This window comes from Colius striatus, chromosome 2 (assembly GCF_028858725.1).
Source record: "Colius striatus isolate bColStr4 chromosome 2, bColStr4.1.hap1, whole genome shotgun sequence".
In the NCBI taxonomy this organism is placed as follows: Eukaryota; Metazoa; Chordata; class Aves; order Coliiformes; family Coliidae; genus Colius; species Colius striatus.
In genome coordinates, this window is record NC_084760.1 from 76148822 (window position 1) to 76166174 (window position 17353).

The following is a 17353-nucleotide window of genomic DNA, read 5'->3' on the forward strand; positions in this document are numbered from 1 at the left end:
GAGATGGAGTAGATATAAGTGACAGATGGAGAAAATGTCTCACAGTGATAGGCTTAGATCAATTTCTTCATTAAAAAAAATGCCATCAAAGTAACAAGAGCTAAATCTGTAAGATCTAGGACATGCTGTTCTCAGCAGTGAGGGTGGTTAGCTGTTGGCACAAACAGCCAGGAAGATGCTGAATTCCTTATCTTCATCCATTCCAATTAGGATTAGATGCCTTTTTAAAGACTTTGTTTTAATCAAATGCATGTTAATGGATTTATAGATGGTAAGTGGGGAAGTTGTGTAATCAGTGTTCCAAACAAGTTCCATTAGTTATTTCTGTGTTTGAAAACGTCTGAAAACAGGCAAGAAGACAGAATAAAAGATAGTCACATTAGTATAGTTTTCCTGATGTTATAACTTCTGTTTAATGTTAGAGGTAAATAATTGGAGGTGGTGGGTGGGGCAAGGGCAAGAAAAAAGCCACCAGGAATTATACCGATGATCCGAGTTACTTTATTTTAAAGACATCCATTACGAGTACATATATGTAGACTGCAAGAAAATCACTCTGTGTATCATGGAGTAACGATGTGCAGGGTGTTACTCTTGGAATATTTATTGTGAGTATGTGCTAATGTGGTAAATGCAGAGTTGTATCTTCAGAGACAGGAGGTTGCCTTTACTGTGTAGGAAAGAGGTCTGCTCTTGTTGCAGAACAGCATTGGCTGATGTTGACAAGGAGATAGTTAATAAATAAGGGAAGCAAAATATTTGTCGCCTGGAGACTCTACAGTATGTTCTCTTTGTTGTTTGTCAGCAGTTTGGGGACTAATCAGTCATTCCTTTGCAAATATTTTTCCTGGATTTAATATAAAACTGATGTAGGATCTCTACAATATGTCTCTAGATATATTGTGTAGATTTTTATGTGCCACTCTGTAGATCTTTATTACCAATACAACTAGCTTTTGGTTAGTCTGTCTTAGAAAGCACATTAATCTGCAGTGAGGGAAACATCTTAAGTAATTATTCTTTGCAGATCGTGGAGTTGTTGTTCCTGTCTGATTGTATATACGGCAGTAAGTCAATACACTAATCATTATTTTTATGCTTCAAATCTATTTTGAGTGTGTCATTATACCTCCTATCATGTGTGATTTGCTATTTCTCATAGTTTGTTATGTAATTGTATAGATATTATTTATCACCAAAGCAGTGTTTATTCCTGCTTGGAAATGGTTCTGAACATTTTTTTTTATTTAATTGGGGCTTGTTGTTAAGTACCTACTGTCTGTGGCTGTCTATTTTTGTGTAGATCAAGCTGATTCTTGGGATTTTTTTATATAGGGAATAATTTAGGAAGTGTTGAGAACAACTTACTCATTGGTAATGAGAAAAAAGATACATTACAGAGAGATGATGCTCCTAGTAGTTCCATATGACATTTTAATCATCATAAATATATGCAGATAACAGAGTACTTTACATAAAAGTGTTACTCCGACTGAAGACATAAGTTTCAGCTTTTTAAAACACTTGAGGTTAAAGTAATCAGTCATTACAATTAATGCCACACACCTTACTACCATTAGAATGTGATTCTTGTCCCAGAAGTCAATCAACTGAAAGGTTTTTAAGGAATGCATCGATTTCTTTATTTTGAAGGGGGATATCTTTGCAAATAAAATAATTCTTAATTTTTTTTCACATTGGTAAGAATCAAGCCAAAGTTCCCTTTTGAAAGTTCCACTGCCATGATTTATCCAGTATGAGTATGGCCATCCCAGAAACATACTCTGCCTAGTCTTTGGCTGTCAAAATGACAGCTTGGACAGCCATGATAACTGCAACTTCATTTCTTGATCTTAGTTCCTTGTCAAAAGAAAGGCCTTTACTGTTTAATTTGTAAATTAAACCTTGCAACTCCTGTTAAACACTGGTTTACAATGCAATAGTGATACAATTTTGTCAGTCATCTTTGCTTAGAAGGTGGCAAGCTGGCTATTGTTCCTAATCAATCTTTCTTGATGAACCTCAGAGCAAGCTCCAGGTTGTGCATGTAATAGAATTTTGGCCTGGAGGAGACAGAAGCATCAACTATTAAATGTAAATCTAAATCATATAACTAGAGGTCTAGCTTGTGGAGTTATATACATCACTGTGTCATGGTTTTGTCCAGCCGGGGACAAAGAGCCATGAGGGTGCTCGCTCACTCATCCTCCTCCTGGTAGAGCGGGGAGGGGAACCAGTGAAAAAAGGGGAAAAACCTACATAGGCTGAAATAAGAACAGTTTAATAGAACAACAGTAAGAAGAAGAAAGTTCAGGAAAAAACAGTTATAACAGTAAATGAGGGGATATACAAAAGGAATGGTGCATGCCGCAGCTCCCTACCGCCCAGGACCTGACACGACCGCTCCCAACCCGTAGTCGAATGCGCAGCTCCGCAGCACTGCCCCTGACTAGCTCCCTGCCTATATGTACTGGGCATGACATCAGTAGGGTATCGAATAGCCTGGGTCAACTGCCCATGCTGTACCCCTTCTTATTTCCTCATCAAAGTTAACCCTATCCTAGCCCAAACCAAGACACAGTGGTTGTTGCATATGGGAATCAGACGTTAGTATAGTGGTGTTCAGTAGTAAGGTTTACAAGGAAGAGCTACATCCCTAATCAAACATGCTCATTCCTGATACGTGTGAGTCATTCAGAGAAAATAAGGCAAGATGGGACATTTTTAACAAGTAATTTAATCTTAATGTGTGAAAATGAGGTTTTGCCTGTTGTGCAGCTTCAGAGTAACAGAGTGCATGTTTCAGTGAAAGGGAGTGTGTATATTGCTTTGTTTAAAGGAAAATTATTCCAGTTGCTGTGAAGTTTCCCTGCTTGCACTCATGTGAAATTTGATTTCCATCTAGAAAATAATGGGTAGTATATGATATAAATTTGGAGAATATTAAGCAATGTATTTCCAAGAATATCCAAGATACAGTCATTCCCAAAATCTTGCATTTTTTAGAAGTTAATTCAAGGTTTCTTCTGATCCACTCAAAATGTATTACCAAGATTTCTGCCTGATAGTCCTGATTATCATTAGATCTAATGCCTTTTCTCATGAGAGCCTGTAAGGAAAAAAAATGATTCATCATTAAATTAGAACATCAACAAGTGAATCTAAAGAGATTGAAAGCTGTATGTGCAGCAATGGTAGAAATGTTTTGAAACAGGAGAGTATCCAAAATTGCCTGTTCTCTTTGGGTATTGGTGCATGAGTCTCATGAATCTTAAGTTGCACATACTGAGTCCAAGGTCTGTCTTAGAAATCGAGAGAAAAATTACTAAGCATCCTGCAGCTGCTTCCTTCTCTCAGTCGAGGCTCCCACTTCTCGGTAGGTTTGACTGAATACAGTCACTGCTTTAAAAAGGGTCTCTGCTTTGTGAAAGATGGTAAATAGTGTGTGTGAGAGTGGTCTTCATTAATGTGTCCATGTGGTGTCCAAGCTTGAGACCAAGCTTCTTTCTGATAAAACCACACATAAGCTGTAATCGGAGAGTGCTCTGGAGCCTCACTGCATGTCGCTTTCCCATAGAGATGAGTTGTGGACTTTCATTGCCCTGTCCATTAAAATTGGACTGCATGATGCATGCGTGACAATAACTGACATTGATCCAAGGAAGAAAGGATGAAAAGTTCCCTTGGAACTTGAGATTGTGACCCTTGCTATACTGCTGTTTCAGGCTGTACTACTGATCAAATGGTATAGAAATGATCTTCTAAATCATTGAGCTCATTCATTTGACTTGACACACAACTGCATTTTATAACTGCCACTAATTTTTTTTGCTTCAAGAAGATACCACTGACATAAATGAGACATTTTTCTTTTCACTGTGCCTCCTGGATTTCTTCTCACTTGTGTCTCTATACAATGGTACTGAATTGGAGAAGAGATTGAAATACCTCTTTAATCAGGCTTCTTGTCAGCTACTGATGCACTTAATCCTCACAACAATTGCAGTTCCATTATTAAGCTCATGATTTGGAAAAAGACAAAGGTTATTCTATTATTTCTCAGGAGAAATAAGAATCACCTAAAGGGTGCATCAATGAGTACTAAAGAGACTTGATGAGGAATATTGGATTAGCAAGGAAAATCTACTCTGAAGAAGAATGTAATCGAAGTGAAGCACCTTACAGGCACCGTCTAATTAGCAGGAAGTTCCCATTATTTATTGTACTAATCCTGACAGAACTCATATTGCACTTTCATTAAGCTAATTTTACTTATACTCTTAAGTTATAAGGTTTTGACCAAGGTAATAGAGTCTGTCACAGATTAGAGCCCTGAATGTAGTCCTGATTCTAATTAAACATTACTGCATATGTGTCTTTAGGCATCCAAAACCACAGTGTGATGTGGTGGACTTTAGATACTTAAAAATAGCAAAATGGAAAATGCCGATTGCAAGAAGCAAAAGATAATTGTTTGGTAAGTACTAAAAGGAATATTAATATTAAACTACGTTTTAACTTCTCTCGTGCACTGGAGGCTTATCACAGATTTACTATCAATGATTGATGGTCGATGCCAGTATCTTTTAGTGGTGCAGACATTGTTTCAGATGCTTCCAACCTGGTGACATGCCTAGGACTAAACTGATCACAATGTGTATTTTCTCCTATAATAGACTGACAAGAGACTACTGGGATTGAAACACATTGTTCTGTTGTAAGGAACATGGCTTGCTTCCAAGAATTTCTTGGTGATTTTATGGAGAATAATTTATAACTATTTAGGGATTTTAGAGCACAGCCGCTGCCCTTGGTGGCCCCATCTTGTCCTTTGGCTGTCCTGGTTGTCTTCTATGGTAGGGCTGTAAGGTAGTGCAAGATGTTGTAAAGCAGCACTGCCTAATTTCCAGAGGGGAGGTGTAGAAAAGAAGAGGATAGCCTAGAGGAATGCCACAGAAACAGTCATACACTGAAAAGCATGACCTGATGAAGAAAAAATTGTAAGAAAAAATGTCTGCTTTTTATCTGTATGAAAGAATGGAGGTAGAGACAGCCAAGATGAGTCCTCTTAGCAACAAATTTGCCCAGTGCAGGAAGGTAAAAACCAGTAGACACATACCTTAAAGATGGGGAAAGTAATGATACTTGCAGAATGTCCTTTTTCTCTGTTTACTATTTCTGACCTGGATTACCCTTGCTATGATTTCAGCTTAGTTACAGTAGTTAAAACTATGGAATCGTTCAGTAGGCAGGTTGCGGTTTTTCCATTAGCAGTGGTTTTAAAGCAAAGGTGAAACTGGGGATGTGTCAAGTAGAGCTGATTTTTGTCAGGGGAATCTTTTCCTGCTCCTTTTTCATGATGCAATCTCCACCTTATACAGTGACTTGGGAGTAATTCTTCTGTCTCTATGGGGAACTACTCAGTTTTGTCTATTGCATGTGAAAAGAGCATGTATGTCAAGACCTGTCCCCTGAAGCTGCCGAAAGATTACTAGATTGGACTCTGATGCTGAGAAAACTTTAAGACTGTTGCTGAAAGTTGGGACTGTATATAGACTGAGGCAGCTGCAGTGGTTTCTAATGTGATGTTATGGACTTTCTCCGCTAGAAATCTTATTATAAAACTCAGATTATTTCCATTTTGATTTAAAGGTTAATTGCTGAAGTTGATTTGCTTCAGTGTCCAAGTATCTTTCAATATCTTTTACAAACCACAGGTGCCACAAAATGTATCCTTTAAGCTGTGCAAGTAGGTGTAAGTAATTGTATATCAATGCTTGAATAAATAATCACATTGATTTACAAATAATAGTTACAGAGTTGTTTTAATTCTGATATCCGTTTCTGGGTGACCTTTTTAGAAGACACCAGACCAAAGGACTTTCAGAATGGTGTGGCAATTGTGTTAATTGCACTGCACTAAGCAGTACAATCTCAAGAGCAAGATCCCAAATATCTTTTTTTCTACCTAGCTTGTTTTCATATATTTGCAAGGAAACAGAAGTGCATACTGTGTGGTCCTTTTAACATTATTATAGGCTAATTCAAGTGAAATGTATACTTCTCTTTTTTAAAAAAAAATTCTTTGTCAACCCAGCTGTTGAAAAACAGAAGACTTTTCTGTGTTTTGTTTATATGGACACAGGATTCAAGCTTATCAGTTTCCTTCCCTTTCATTTAATTGAAAGTTCACAGCGCTTGCCCCAGTTGCTTCCAAGAGCCTGGTGCAAATAGTTTTGTACAATGAAAGAACATCTGAAGTACTGGAATTGTGAACCTTTTAATCCTTTAAACAACAGAAAAACGTTTTGAATCTCACTTCCCCTTTGGGAGCACTGGAATTTTTGACACTGCAAATGAAAATGCCCAAACTTGCCTACAAACAGCTGATGGGTGAAGTATCGCATACTCTCAGACTGTACGCAGAATTGCTGCCTTGCAAGGGATGGATTGCCAAACTTGCGTGTGTTTCTCAGCTGTTCCATGACTCTAATCAAAGAAATCCACAAATACTGGGGAAACTGCAGAAATCTCTGTAACAGAAGTTTTCTTTTGGGCTAATCAGCCAATAGAACTGTATTTAGTTAGATGTAAAAGCGTAAGGTAAAATACTTCATAAAACTTATTTACTGAAACAAATTGTGTTTGTTTGAAGTTCAGATTGGAGATAAAAGTCTTGAGAAATAATCCTGGTTTCTGGTCTGCAGTGTGAGGCTGTGTGACTTAACTGCAGTGCTGACTTTGAGGACTCCCTCTCCCAGAACAAAAAAAGGCCATGACTGTGAGATCTGTAGAGCTAAATTTGTGCCAGAACTATTTCTCATTTAACTCTGTGATGGGAACTTTACTTCCAAATCAAGTCCAGTCTCTTAGTCATGCTTAACTTTATATAGGAACAGAGTTGTGATACCATCTGTCCTTCCACAGCCAGTATAAACTCTGTATTGTTCTGAATACTGTCTTCTCTGTCTGGGCTCCTTTCACAGATGGGCAGTTGTACGTCTGTGCTTGGTCTGGATCAATCTTGTATTACTGGGTTATCTGATAGCTGGCAGACAGTGAATTCATGTTGATGAATACATAGGCTGGATGTCTGTCTCATGCCCATGGTTTTATTCTGTTATTCTGCATCAGAAATGGGATTTGAGGTTTTGGATACATTTCAGCACTCTGTGATATGAAGTTCAGCCAATTTAAATTACTTTGTCATGCAGTGAATCTTTGGTACTTGAAGAATTCTACCTGTAGCATTCTCTTTATTGTCAGAATGATGAATTCATGGTTGTTAGCCTTTGGGGAAAGTTCCATTATTTAATGTAAACTTTATGTTCTTTCACTCCATTTTGGCTGCTGTACATAGATCAGCAAGGCAATTAAATTGGCACTTTTAAAAAAGAGAGAGAGAACTGAGAGTATCTTCCATCATACTGTGTTGGAAGAAATGCATCATTACAGTTCCACAGCATTATGCTCAATCTTTCTTCAAGCTTCCACATCATGAGTATCTAAAGCTAGAGTTCTTTGTTTAGTGCTTGTTTTGGCTTGACTGAGTCTTAAGATTGCATTGTTACATATGGTTTTAACAAAAGTAATCCTTGTCTCATAGATGGAGATATAGACTTCAGTCAGTAGTTTAGTATTAATTTATATATTACCATAAGTCTGGATGGTAAAAATGCACAGGAAGTGAAATTGTGTGGTGATTTTCATTGTATGAGTAAAACATACTGATTCTTTTCAGGACTTAAAGTTGATTGCTTGAACATTGGTCTTGTTTGGATATTTTAAAACTGAACGATAGTTCATCAAAGACAGTGTTTCTACTCCTAACTAGACAGGAATTTGCATCTACTGTTGGGGGGATAGGGGAAATTAGTTAAAATCTGGAAAGCTGCAATCAAAACAGTAAAGTCAGAAGCCAAGGGTTTAAAGGCCTTTTGAGTTGTGTTGGCATTTTTTGAGAAAGTTTTTAAACTAACAGCTTGAGCTGCATAAACTTGAAATATTTCTCAAGCATTTGTTTATGTGAATTGCTTTCTAATGAAGTCATAGCTGTTTTGCCGGACACAGTGGTATTTCCTCCTATTAAACTTTTTTTTTTTTTTTAATGCTGCTTTCTACATTTTGCCTCAAAGACAGAACAGGCAAATAAAAATGAAACATTGCTCAGGAGACTTGAAAGTTTCAATGACTAAAAGCTGGAGATCAGCATAGATGTATGTGGAAAAAAATAATTTACTCCTTTAAATGCTTTAGAATTTTAAGGAAAACCTGTATCATTGTCAGGAGTAACTCAGATTACAAGTTTTTGTCCTCTAAATGTAAGAGTACTGAGGTAGGTGGAAAGGAATATGCAAATGCTGAATTTTCATTTAAATCTTTTTAATCAAAAAAGAAAAATCACCTGGCCACAAAGTGGGCAGAGTTTTCAGCCCTGCATGACTAGGTATTACACATGTAAGTAAATAAATATTCTTTTCCGTCTGCTCTACAGAAATCAGGCAGTTGTCCTTTCCTTTTCTGTGTTTAGTTCAGATGTAATGAAATTTGATGGGCTTATGTACAGTTTGGTAATATTTTTAATTTTTACTTTGTTGCTGAAGTAAAGAGCTCTCTGCTTGCAGAACCTTTGCCTTTTGAGAGTGCTAGATTTGTAGCTTCTGAAAAATACTTTGTTTACTAGATACAGGTTTACTTCAGGTACCTGTTTTCAAACACCTTGGGCTAGTGTCATAGAGGTCCATAGAGTGAGGAAAAGAGAGGAGTCTGAAGTCATGATATCCTAATGTGTGGTAGTACAGATGAACATAAACCTGGAGTATGTCTTCTGTGGTGTCTTTAGTCACAATAATTCAGCCCTGGGCTGTGGAGCTGCAGTGTTGTATATATGTGTCAAGCTCTGCTGGCAATAGGTGAGGGAGATGAAGGAAAGTTTGTATGTGTGAGATAACTGGTAGGTCAAAAGCCCTATGGAAGCCTTATTTGTGATGTGTGGATCTTCTTCATAATCTGGAATCAAACCTTTTTGGTATTAAAAAGTAATAATTATTAAAAAGATATTTAATATGCAAACTGTTTTGTTGGTTTAGTTAGCATATTTTTGGGTGATTTTTTTTTTTTAATGTTAATAAAGTAAGTATACTATATCCTTCCAAAATACTTAGGAATTTTCTGAGGGTTTTAGTTTCTCCACAAAGTTTGGATTCAATTATACGTTAGGACTCTACTGTAGAAGGAGGCATACAAAAAGTAGTTTTCTTGTGTTTTTGAAACACTAAAGTGATCACATAATTATTTGAGGTTGTTTTCTGTACGGAGTACAGATGTGAGCTGCCTAGTACGTCTCCACGTTTCTTGAACTGAGAAATATTCAATTCTGCATAAATAGATCATGCAGTCACAGAATATGTTTGTTGGGGTCTTTTTATACATATCCCTATGGATTGAACAGCTTTAGTGCAATTTACCCACCTGTGTACCAGGTCCTCCAGAACTGAAGACTACATTTAAGAAACATCAGAAACTGTATTCTTAAAATGGAAAAAGTCTATTGCTTTGTGTGCTGAAATTTGAAGTAGCTTCTGGCTCATCCAGAATGAGAAAGATTTAATACTTGGGAATCACAGAATCATAAAATGGAAAGGATTGGAAGGGACCTTTAGAGATCATGTGGTCCAACCCCCCTGCAGAAGCAGGTCAACATAGATCAGGTTGCATTCGAACATGTCCAGGCGGGTCTTGAAGACCTCCAAGGAAGGAGACTCCACAACCCCTCTGGGCAGCCTGTACAGCTGAAATACTAGTGCTATAATCTTCCTTCAGTAGTTTGATTTTTTTTTTTTAATGGAAACCTTTAATTGTAAATAACTACTCTGAAAGTAATTTCAAGTAGCATTTTGTTTTCTTGCATTGTTGAAACAGACAATAAAATATGCCATGTTCTTAAAATTGTCTTTAAAAAAAATAAAGAAAAATCAACTATCTCTTTTATATAAATGTTTTTGTCAGAGGCAACATGAGTTTAATGATTTCCTGCTTAATAATATCTGTAAAATACCTTTTTTTCTTCTTCTTTCAGAAGTGAAGCCAACTTGCATATTTAACAGCATGGAATATTATGAGGGAGACATGTTTCGAATGGATGCTTGTCGTTTTTGTCGATGCCAAGGTGGAGTTTCTATCTGTTTCTCTGCCCAGTGTGGTGAGCTGCACTGCGACAGGTACTATGTGCCAGAAGGAGAGTGCTGCCCAGTATGTGAAGGTACAGCACCTTTTTTAATCCAGTTTGCTTAAATCTGCTACTTATTTTTTATATGATTTTTCAATGCAAATGAGCAAGCAGGTGCTCTATTTTTCCTTCCAAAGTTTGCAGATTCCTCTATAAGTCAACTTATTTATACATTTTTGCTGTGTCTGTGTGCTGTCTTGTTCTTTGCAGTGCTTCTCTGATACTGGCACTGTCTTTTTTATGTAGAGCTGTTCAGGTTTCCTTTCAATCTACATAAGAGCTTCCTTAGACATGGTCAAGTATGCAGAATGATTTTGGGGGGGGCATCTTTCAGAGGACATAAGAAGCTGTTCATAATTTCTGCACCAGGTATTTAGAATGGCCCCTCCAAAGTAGTGGTGGCTCTAAGACACATTTCCATTGCTTTGCAGCCAACTTATTCTAGTCTTGTTGTGTTCAGCTAGAGCAATGCATACACTTTCTCATCTCTACAAATCTAGCAAAGAAATGGAGCACTAATCTGACTTCAGTGTTTTCCTCCATTGCTCTCTTGGCAGCCTTCTCCTCTGCTTCCTAGGCCTATAGTCTTCCTTAAAAGTATTCTGTAAGAAATTTCACGTTGGCCTTCTTGCATACACTACAAAATATTTGACTCATTTTCTGTCAGAATACTACCACAATTCCAGTGGAGGGAGATAGGGCTGGTACTCCATGCTTAGATCTCACCCCAATGGGGAGCAGTTTATGGCCACAACATAGACAAAAGTCCTGTCCCTGGTCCCTATGTTTAAATGAGACCTTAGGGATAACTTTTCAATAAGTAAAATAAGATGGAAAGTATCAGTTTTTCTGTAGTTCCTTGCAGGAGCAAATAAACCAAAAGATCTGTTACAATTGTGATTCCTTCCAAATAGAATTATGAAAGTGAAGAATCTTGTAAAAATGAGTCAAAAATTAGTTTTTAACAGAGTTGGGCTTTTTCAGTCAGCACAGTATCTAGTGAATTATGCTGTTTTGGTGACTTGTTTTGTTACAGCTATTGAAAGCTTCTTCAGAGATTTTTAAAAGGCCCAAATCTGGAAGGTAGGAAGTAGGAAGTAACTTTTTTAAGTATTTGTGGGTTTATATGTTTTATTGTATCACTTCATATCAGATAGGTTCATACATGGTGTTCACATCTAGAGAAGCTGAAATAAAAATGCTTTAGACTTAAGTATTCGGAAGAGATACTAGTCCATGTTTGTCCTGTGTTTAAGATCTAATCAAGACTTTCATTATTGACTGTGGTTGGAGGCAAGATGTTAGACTTTGCAGTCTTTTCTGGTACAGTTGTGCTTATGCTTTTAAGAGCCTTCAAAGTTTGTGGGGAAAAAAAAATCCAGTGCTGTAATTTAATGACAGATTGAAAAAGTTTAGAGAAGGTATGTCTGATGTGGTGTAGATCCATGCCTGAAGAAATTGCTGTATGAGTTGCTAACTTTATGTGAAGTCTGTTGTTTTTTCCTATAATTACTGTTTTTCATGTATGTGAATATTCTGAAAATTGGCACTGTAAAATTATTACGACGGCATGTAGATGCATCAATAGTGTGTCTATATACCTTATGGGCTCTGTATCAGTTCTGTCATATTCAGATGTGGGTGCTGATTGTCCCCATCGGACTTACAGTTCTAGGTATGTCCTTCATCCCCTTTGATTCAAATATTTAGCTGTCTTATAATGTATCAGGAAATTGTTGTGTTAAGAGTTGATTTCTCTACTTTGGTAACCTTTGAATCAGACTATCGAGAAAACCTTTCAGCATTTCATTTTGGGTTTGAGTTGGTGTGTATTAGGCTTGCAATGGAAATTTCTTCTTACTAGATAGAATACAGTGGATAATGATTTATAATTATTGAGTGCAATCTTCTTTTTCAAGGGTTGTCTGCTCACATAATTGAGATGCCACGTTACAGGGTCTTTCGTTAAGACATCCAGCACTGTTTGGCTTACTTGTTCCTATTGTGTGCTTTCCTCATAGGGCTTGTAGCAATAAAGTGTGATTTCTGATTTTTTAATGATTACATGGTAAGATAATATGGGTTTTTTTTACTACAGTTCCCTTTTGAATTAATAGAATTCTTGTAGGTGAGGCTAGACTACTGGCTCCATTAACATATTGTAATTTTACTTGTTCCCTTAAGCAAGATCAGAGCTTTCTAAATTTTTTTAATAACTCAGCTTATGTTAAGTAACACTTAAATTTATAAGGTAAGTCTTTAAACGGACAGAATGTATACTTAACAGCCCATTGATCGTACTTTTCTAGTAGATGAAGAGGTGGCAATTTTTTCTGTGTACTCTTTTTCTATTTGATTTTCAAGGTAGTTGACTTATGGATAAATGACTTGTGCATATTTGATGTCTGCTGTATTACATCTGCTAAAAAAATACTTTTAGTTGTATTTAGTTTAGCATATTAAATTTGCTTTGATGTATAATTTATATTATTACTTGAATTGAAACCTTGATCTAGTTACTGTACATTATCTGTACTAACAGTTATCTTTTTATTAGGCACTATAAGCTGCATACATTCACATAATGCATTTTTCCCATTAATATCAGTGTTATTTTTTAAAAGTAAAAACTGCATTTATTTCAAGTAATAAATAATCATATATAGACATCATTATTTATTTACATAAAACCTGAGGAGAAATTTTACATAAATTATTTTCCCCAAAATTCTGTTATTTAAATACCCGAGTCTTAATTAGGTTTGTTAGCAGATCTTGTGACTTTTAGGGGGAAAAAAGCTCCAGCAGAATCATAGAATGGTAGGGGTTGGAAGGGACCTTTAGAGATCATCTAGTCCAACCCTCCTGCAAAAGCAAGTTCACCTAGATCAGGTCGCATAGGAACATGTCCAGGCTGATCTTGATGACCTTCAAGGAAATGCAATTGAAAGTTGAACTTGGTCATCTGTTCAAGTAAACTAGTGTATATCTGAAACTGTGATGATTATCTAGCTTAAGGCAATCTCCTTGTTCTAGCAGAAAATGTGCTAGATGTCACATCTTTCCTCATACTGCAAAACAGTGGCACAATGCTGACCCAAGTCTTTCCAACAACTTCTTGAGATGTTTTCAGTTTCCCTCAAAATTTAAGATGGTACATTTTGTTCTGAGGAATGAATCGCAAAACCAAAAAATTAACCCATGTAATTGTTACCTACAAAACTTGAGTTGGAAAAGTTAAAAACAGAGTACTGAATCTATACATGTTCAGAGTAAGTTGACTGGACTTCTTTGATGGTAAATTTCAATATTCAAATATTTAACTTGTTGCCTATCTTGTGATAATACTGTATATCACAGTTTGGTTCTTTCAGTGTTTGATAGGGACTGCACCTAACCCTTTCTAGGTAACCTAAACATATGGCAGTTATACATAAAGTTTAGGTGTAAAAGGGAAGATAAAACTTGTTCTTCTGTAATTCCTCTCATTTCAGACCCAGTTTATCCAGTGAATAACCCTGCTGGCTGCTATGCCAATGGTCAGATCCAAGCTCACGGAGACCGCTGGCGAGAAGACGACTGTACTTTCTGCCAGTGCATCAATGGAAATCCGCACTGCGTTGCAACAGCCTGCGGGCAGAGCTGCCTAAATCCTGTTAAAGTCCCTGGGGAGTGCTGCCCGGTATGCGAAGGTAAATTTGACTTCAGTCTGTCATGACTGCTGTATACATGGTAATTTCTGGTATACTTTAGAATTTTGAAGGTTTGAAGTAGCTGGTACAGCATTGCCTGTGACTGAATAAATTAGTGAGGACAGAAAAAATAAGTGGCTTAACTATACCTGTATGTGGCAATGAGCAATACTCTTTTGGCCCAAAAGTGTTTGGTAAGATCACTTAAGATGAGCATTGTTCACTAATTTCATTCTTAGTTTTGCTTAAAGCTGATTAATAAATATAGGCAAAGCTAGAAGTCCAAAATATCAATCGATTGGTATTACTGATAATTGGATTATTCACGATTTCTTACTCATAAGTGTCATTTAGGTACAACTGAAAATCTCTGTGCACAATATATTTTTATATTGGACATAAGTATTTCAGTGAAACTTACAAAGGATGTTATCTTGGAGATAGTTAATTAAAACTCAGTCAGTTATACAAGGAATGTGTATATCCATAAGGTAATGAAATCTGCATTTTAACCTCTAAAAATTAATCTATGTGGTAAATGCTTGCCCAGCCTGGCATTGGAAATTGGAAGGTTTGCAAATTGAAACATTAGGAAAAAAACCTCTGTATGTTCAGAGTTGCTTTTCATGGAGTCGTTGCTCATCATGAAAAACATTAGATTGCTAAATTACAACACCTTGAGCTTGTGGGTGCTCAGCTACTGCTTATTTTTTTCCTATTCCATTTGTGATAGAGTGAAATTAATCTTTTGTAACTGCATGTGTCTCAAGACCCTTCTTATGTTGTGGTATCCATCCAAGTTCAGTGGGATACTTACTTTTTAGGATGAATCTGAGGAGCATACAGATTACTTAGAGGTGCTCTTCCATTCCAAAATTCATGTTATACGATATGAGAGTGTCAGATAATATATAAAAGCTGATGGTGAATTGTAGAGAGTTGCTACTTGCACTGAATTAATTTTACAATGAGGAAGCAGATTAACTGCTTTTAAACCTCAGTAATCTCCACATGATGGATATCCCAGAGTATTTGCTGTTGCCCCTCATTATTTAGCATGTATTTGAGCAAGCTTGGGAAGGTAGCATAGACAGAGGTGTATGGAAGCATTTTAATATGCTAAGAATTTTTTCCTTCAATGAGAAAAGGGTAGGCAGATTATCAGTGTTTTGTGTTCTAGACTGGAAAAAATGAATGAGAGATAAATGCTTACCTGTATCAGACTCTGATAGTTATGATGAACCATAGGAAGCAAACTCAGGGTGCAGCATAGCATCATTCTTTAATAAAGATTTCAAGGTAGCCAAGCTGGTGCTTCATTAACATGCCTCAATACTGTTTACATGCCTCAATACTGTCCACAATGCTTTCAGTATACAAGTTAGCTCATCTGGACTAAGTTGGGCAATTCTGTGCTATAAAACGTTTTTAGTCATAGAAGCAGAAGTAGGTAGCAACTGCTTAAATCCATAAAAGTTGTTTTGTTGTTGTCCAGAGGGATGGGGTGTTAAATTATACTTGTCGTACAAATTATGTCAGGTAGATCAAGACTGACACAGTAGTACTACCGAATCAGGATTTAAATTAGAATTTTGGGTCATCTTAATTATATTATCTCATAATCTCACTTGTTATCTTGTTTGTTATGTTAGCTGTTGTGTGGTGTACACTTAATTGCGGTCATCTGGTTTTGAGTGTGTTGTCTGCAATACTGAATGACATGAGTGACTTCGTAAATTTTAAGCTTAAAAGCACTGAGATGGGACTGAGATTTGGGAATATTTCAAGAATCAAAATCTAGACTGCTAAAACTCAGCCCTAAATTGAGATGCTAGAACCCAAGACTTAAAAAATTCAGTTTGCAAGAAGCAGCTTCAGACAACTTTCAGATATTACTCAGCATCTGAGACTTAACGTACCTTGCGATAATAATAAATCAAGAAATCCCTGAGAAATTAACTAGTCAAGAATATCAGTAAATTTCTAGAAATTATTTTGGGGGGCATCAAATGAGCTCAGGGCTGCTATGACTTGTGATTAGCAACCAGAATAAAAATATTTACATATGTTATCAACTGCAGGGTGTTACCAGGTCAGAGTTTTGTTAATTTTGGAAACCTGTGTGTCTTTCTGAATCTGTTAGCAGTGTTTTTTGAAAGCTCACATTAAGAAAATCCCAGAACATCAGGTAAAAATAATAATCTTTTAACACAGTATGCAAGCAGCCAACATCTGTTTTCTTTTTTTTTTAAGTAAATGTTTCTATCAGTTTTTCACATTAAACACTCTTTTAATTTCTCATGCTCCTGTATATGTATCCATAGTGTATATCCTGTATGTGTGTGTATGGAGCATACAATACACATTCCAGTGTTGACTGGACAACCAAAATGGTTTGAACTGCACCATTTTCTCAGTGCTTGTCAGGGATTTATTGTACTTAACAAAGAGTGTAACTGTTATCTCACCTCTTCCATACATGAACCTTGTCCACCATTGCTGCTGGTGGAAGGGGAAGGGTGAGTGAGGCGCTTGAGAGACTCTATACTGCAACTCTCTGGGGGAGGACCAGTAAGGAGGGAAAGATGGGAACATGGGGTAGATGTATGGAGGACAGGGGTATGCATACCTATGGTACTTCAATGCAGTGAGTTCATATATGCATTTAGTCTTCAAATCTGTGAGCAGCCTTTTGTGAGTTGCATTGTAGTTGATATCCACTAGCATCTGTGTTGGGTCCAGCTCTGGTGTTTTCCCTAGCTCACATCAAAGCTAAATTTATATTACTTACAGACAACAAAGCTAAAAAGAGCAGCCAGTATCTTGGAGAGCAGAATATTAATTAATATATTTGTTCTAAAGCAGAGCCTTGGAGGCAAAAAAACACTGAAATTAAGATCAAGAATAAAATTTGCAATACCTGAAGTCATCCTCTTTGCTCTCTTTCCTATGGGTAGGTATGTCTCCAGCTGACATACTAGGCGTTTGGTTCTTTGCTGGATATTGTTCCTCTGAAAAAGACAGAAGTGAGCTGGAAAGAGTCAAAAGGAGAGCTGTGAGCAAAGTCCAAAATCTGCAAAATATGTTCTAGGAAGACAGACTGAAGAAATTAGGTATATATAGCTTTAAGAGAAAATAACAAAGTCAGAATGAGAAGATAAGATTCTTCAAGTGCCCAAAAGGTTGTTGCAAAGCAAAATATTAGACAAGAAAAATGGAATTGAATTGCAAGAGGGAAGATGTGGTTTAGAGAAAGGCAGAAAATTGAGGAAAACAAAATTCCACCTATGGCATATCATGACTAAGATTGGCTTTTGATGTGTTCAGTGTATCGCAGTTTGTATTTCAACCTCAGTGAAAGGAGATTCTCTCAGGAAATTGGATACATAAATGAATAGTAATAGTAATTCACGTGTAGCTTCTGATGTTTATG

General features: G+C 36.7%; 1 protein-coding gene across 4 annotated transcripts in view; it reads left to right on the forward strand.

Annotated features, from left to right (window-relative positions):
• The window catches only part of CRIM1 (cysteine rich transmembrane BMP regulator 1), a 195591-nt gene that overhangs the window by 123692 nt on the left and 54546 nt on the right, over positions 1-17353 (forward strand). For all 4 annotated transcript variants that reach the window (XM_061991131.1, XM_061991132.1, XM_061991133.1 and 1 more), the window contains 2 exons: positions 10079-10261; positions 13723-13920. In XM_061991131.1, the coding sequence (XP_061847115.1) occupies positions 10079-10261; positions 13723-13920 (381 nt within the window). The remainder of the gene's footprint in view (positions 1-10078; positions 10262-13722; positions 13921-17353) is intronic.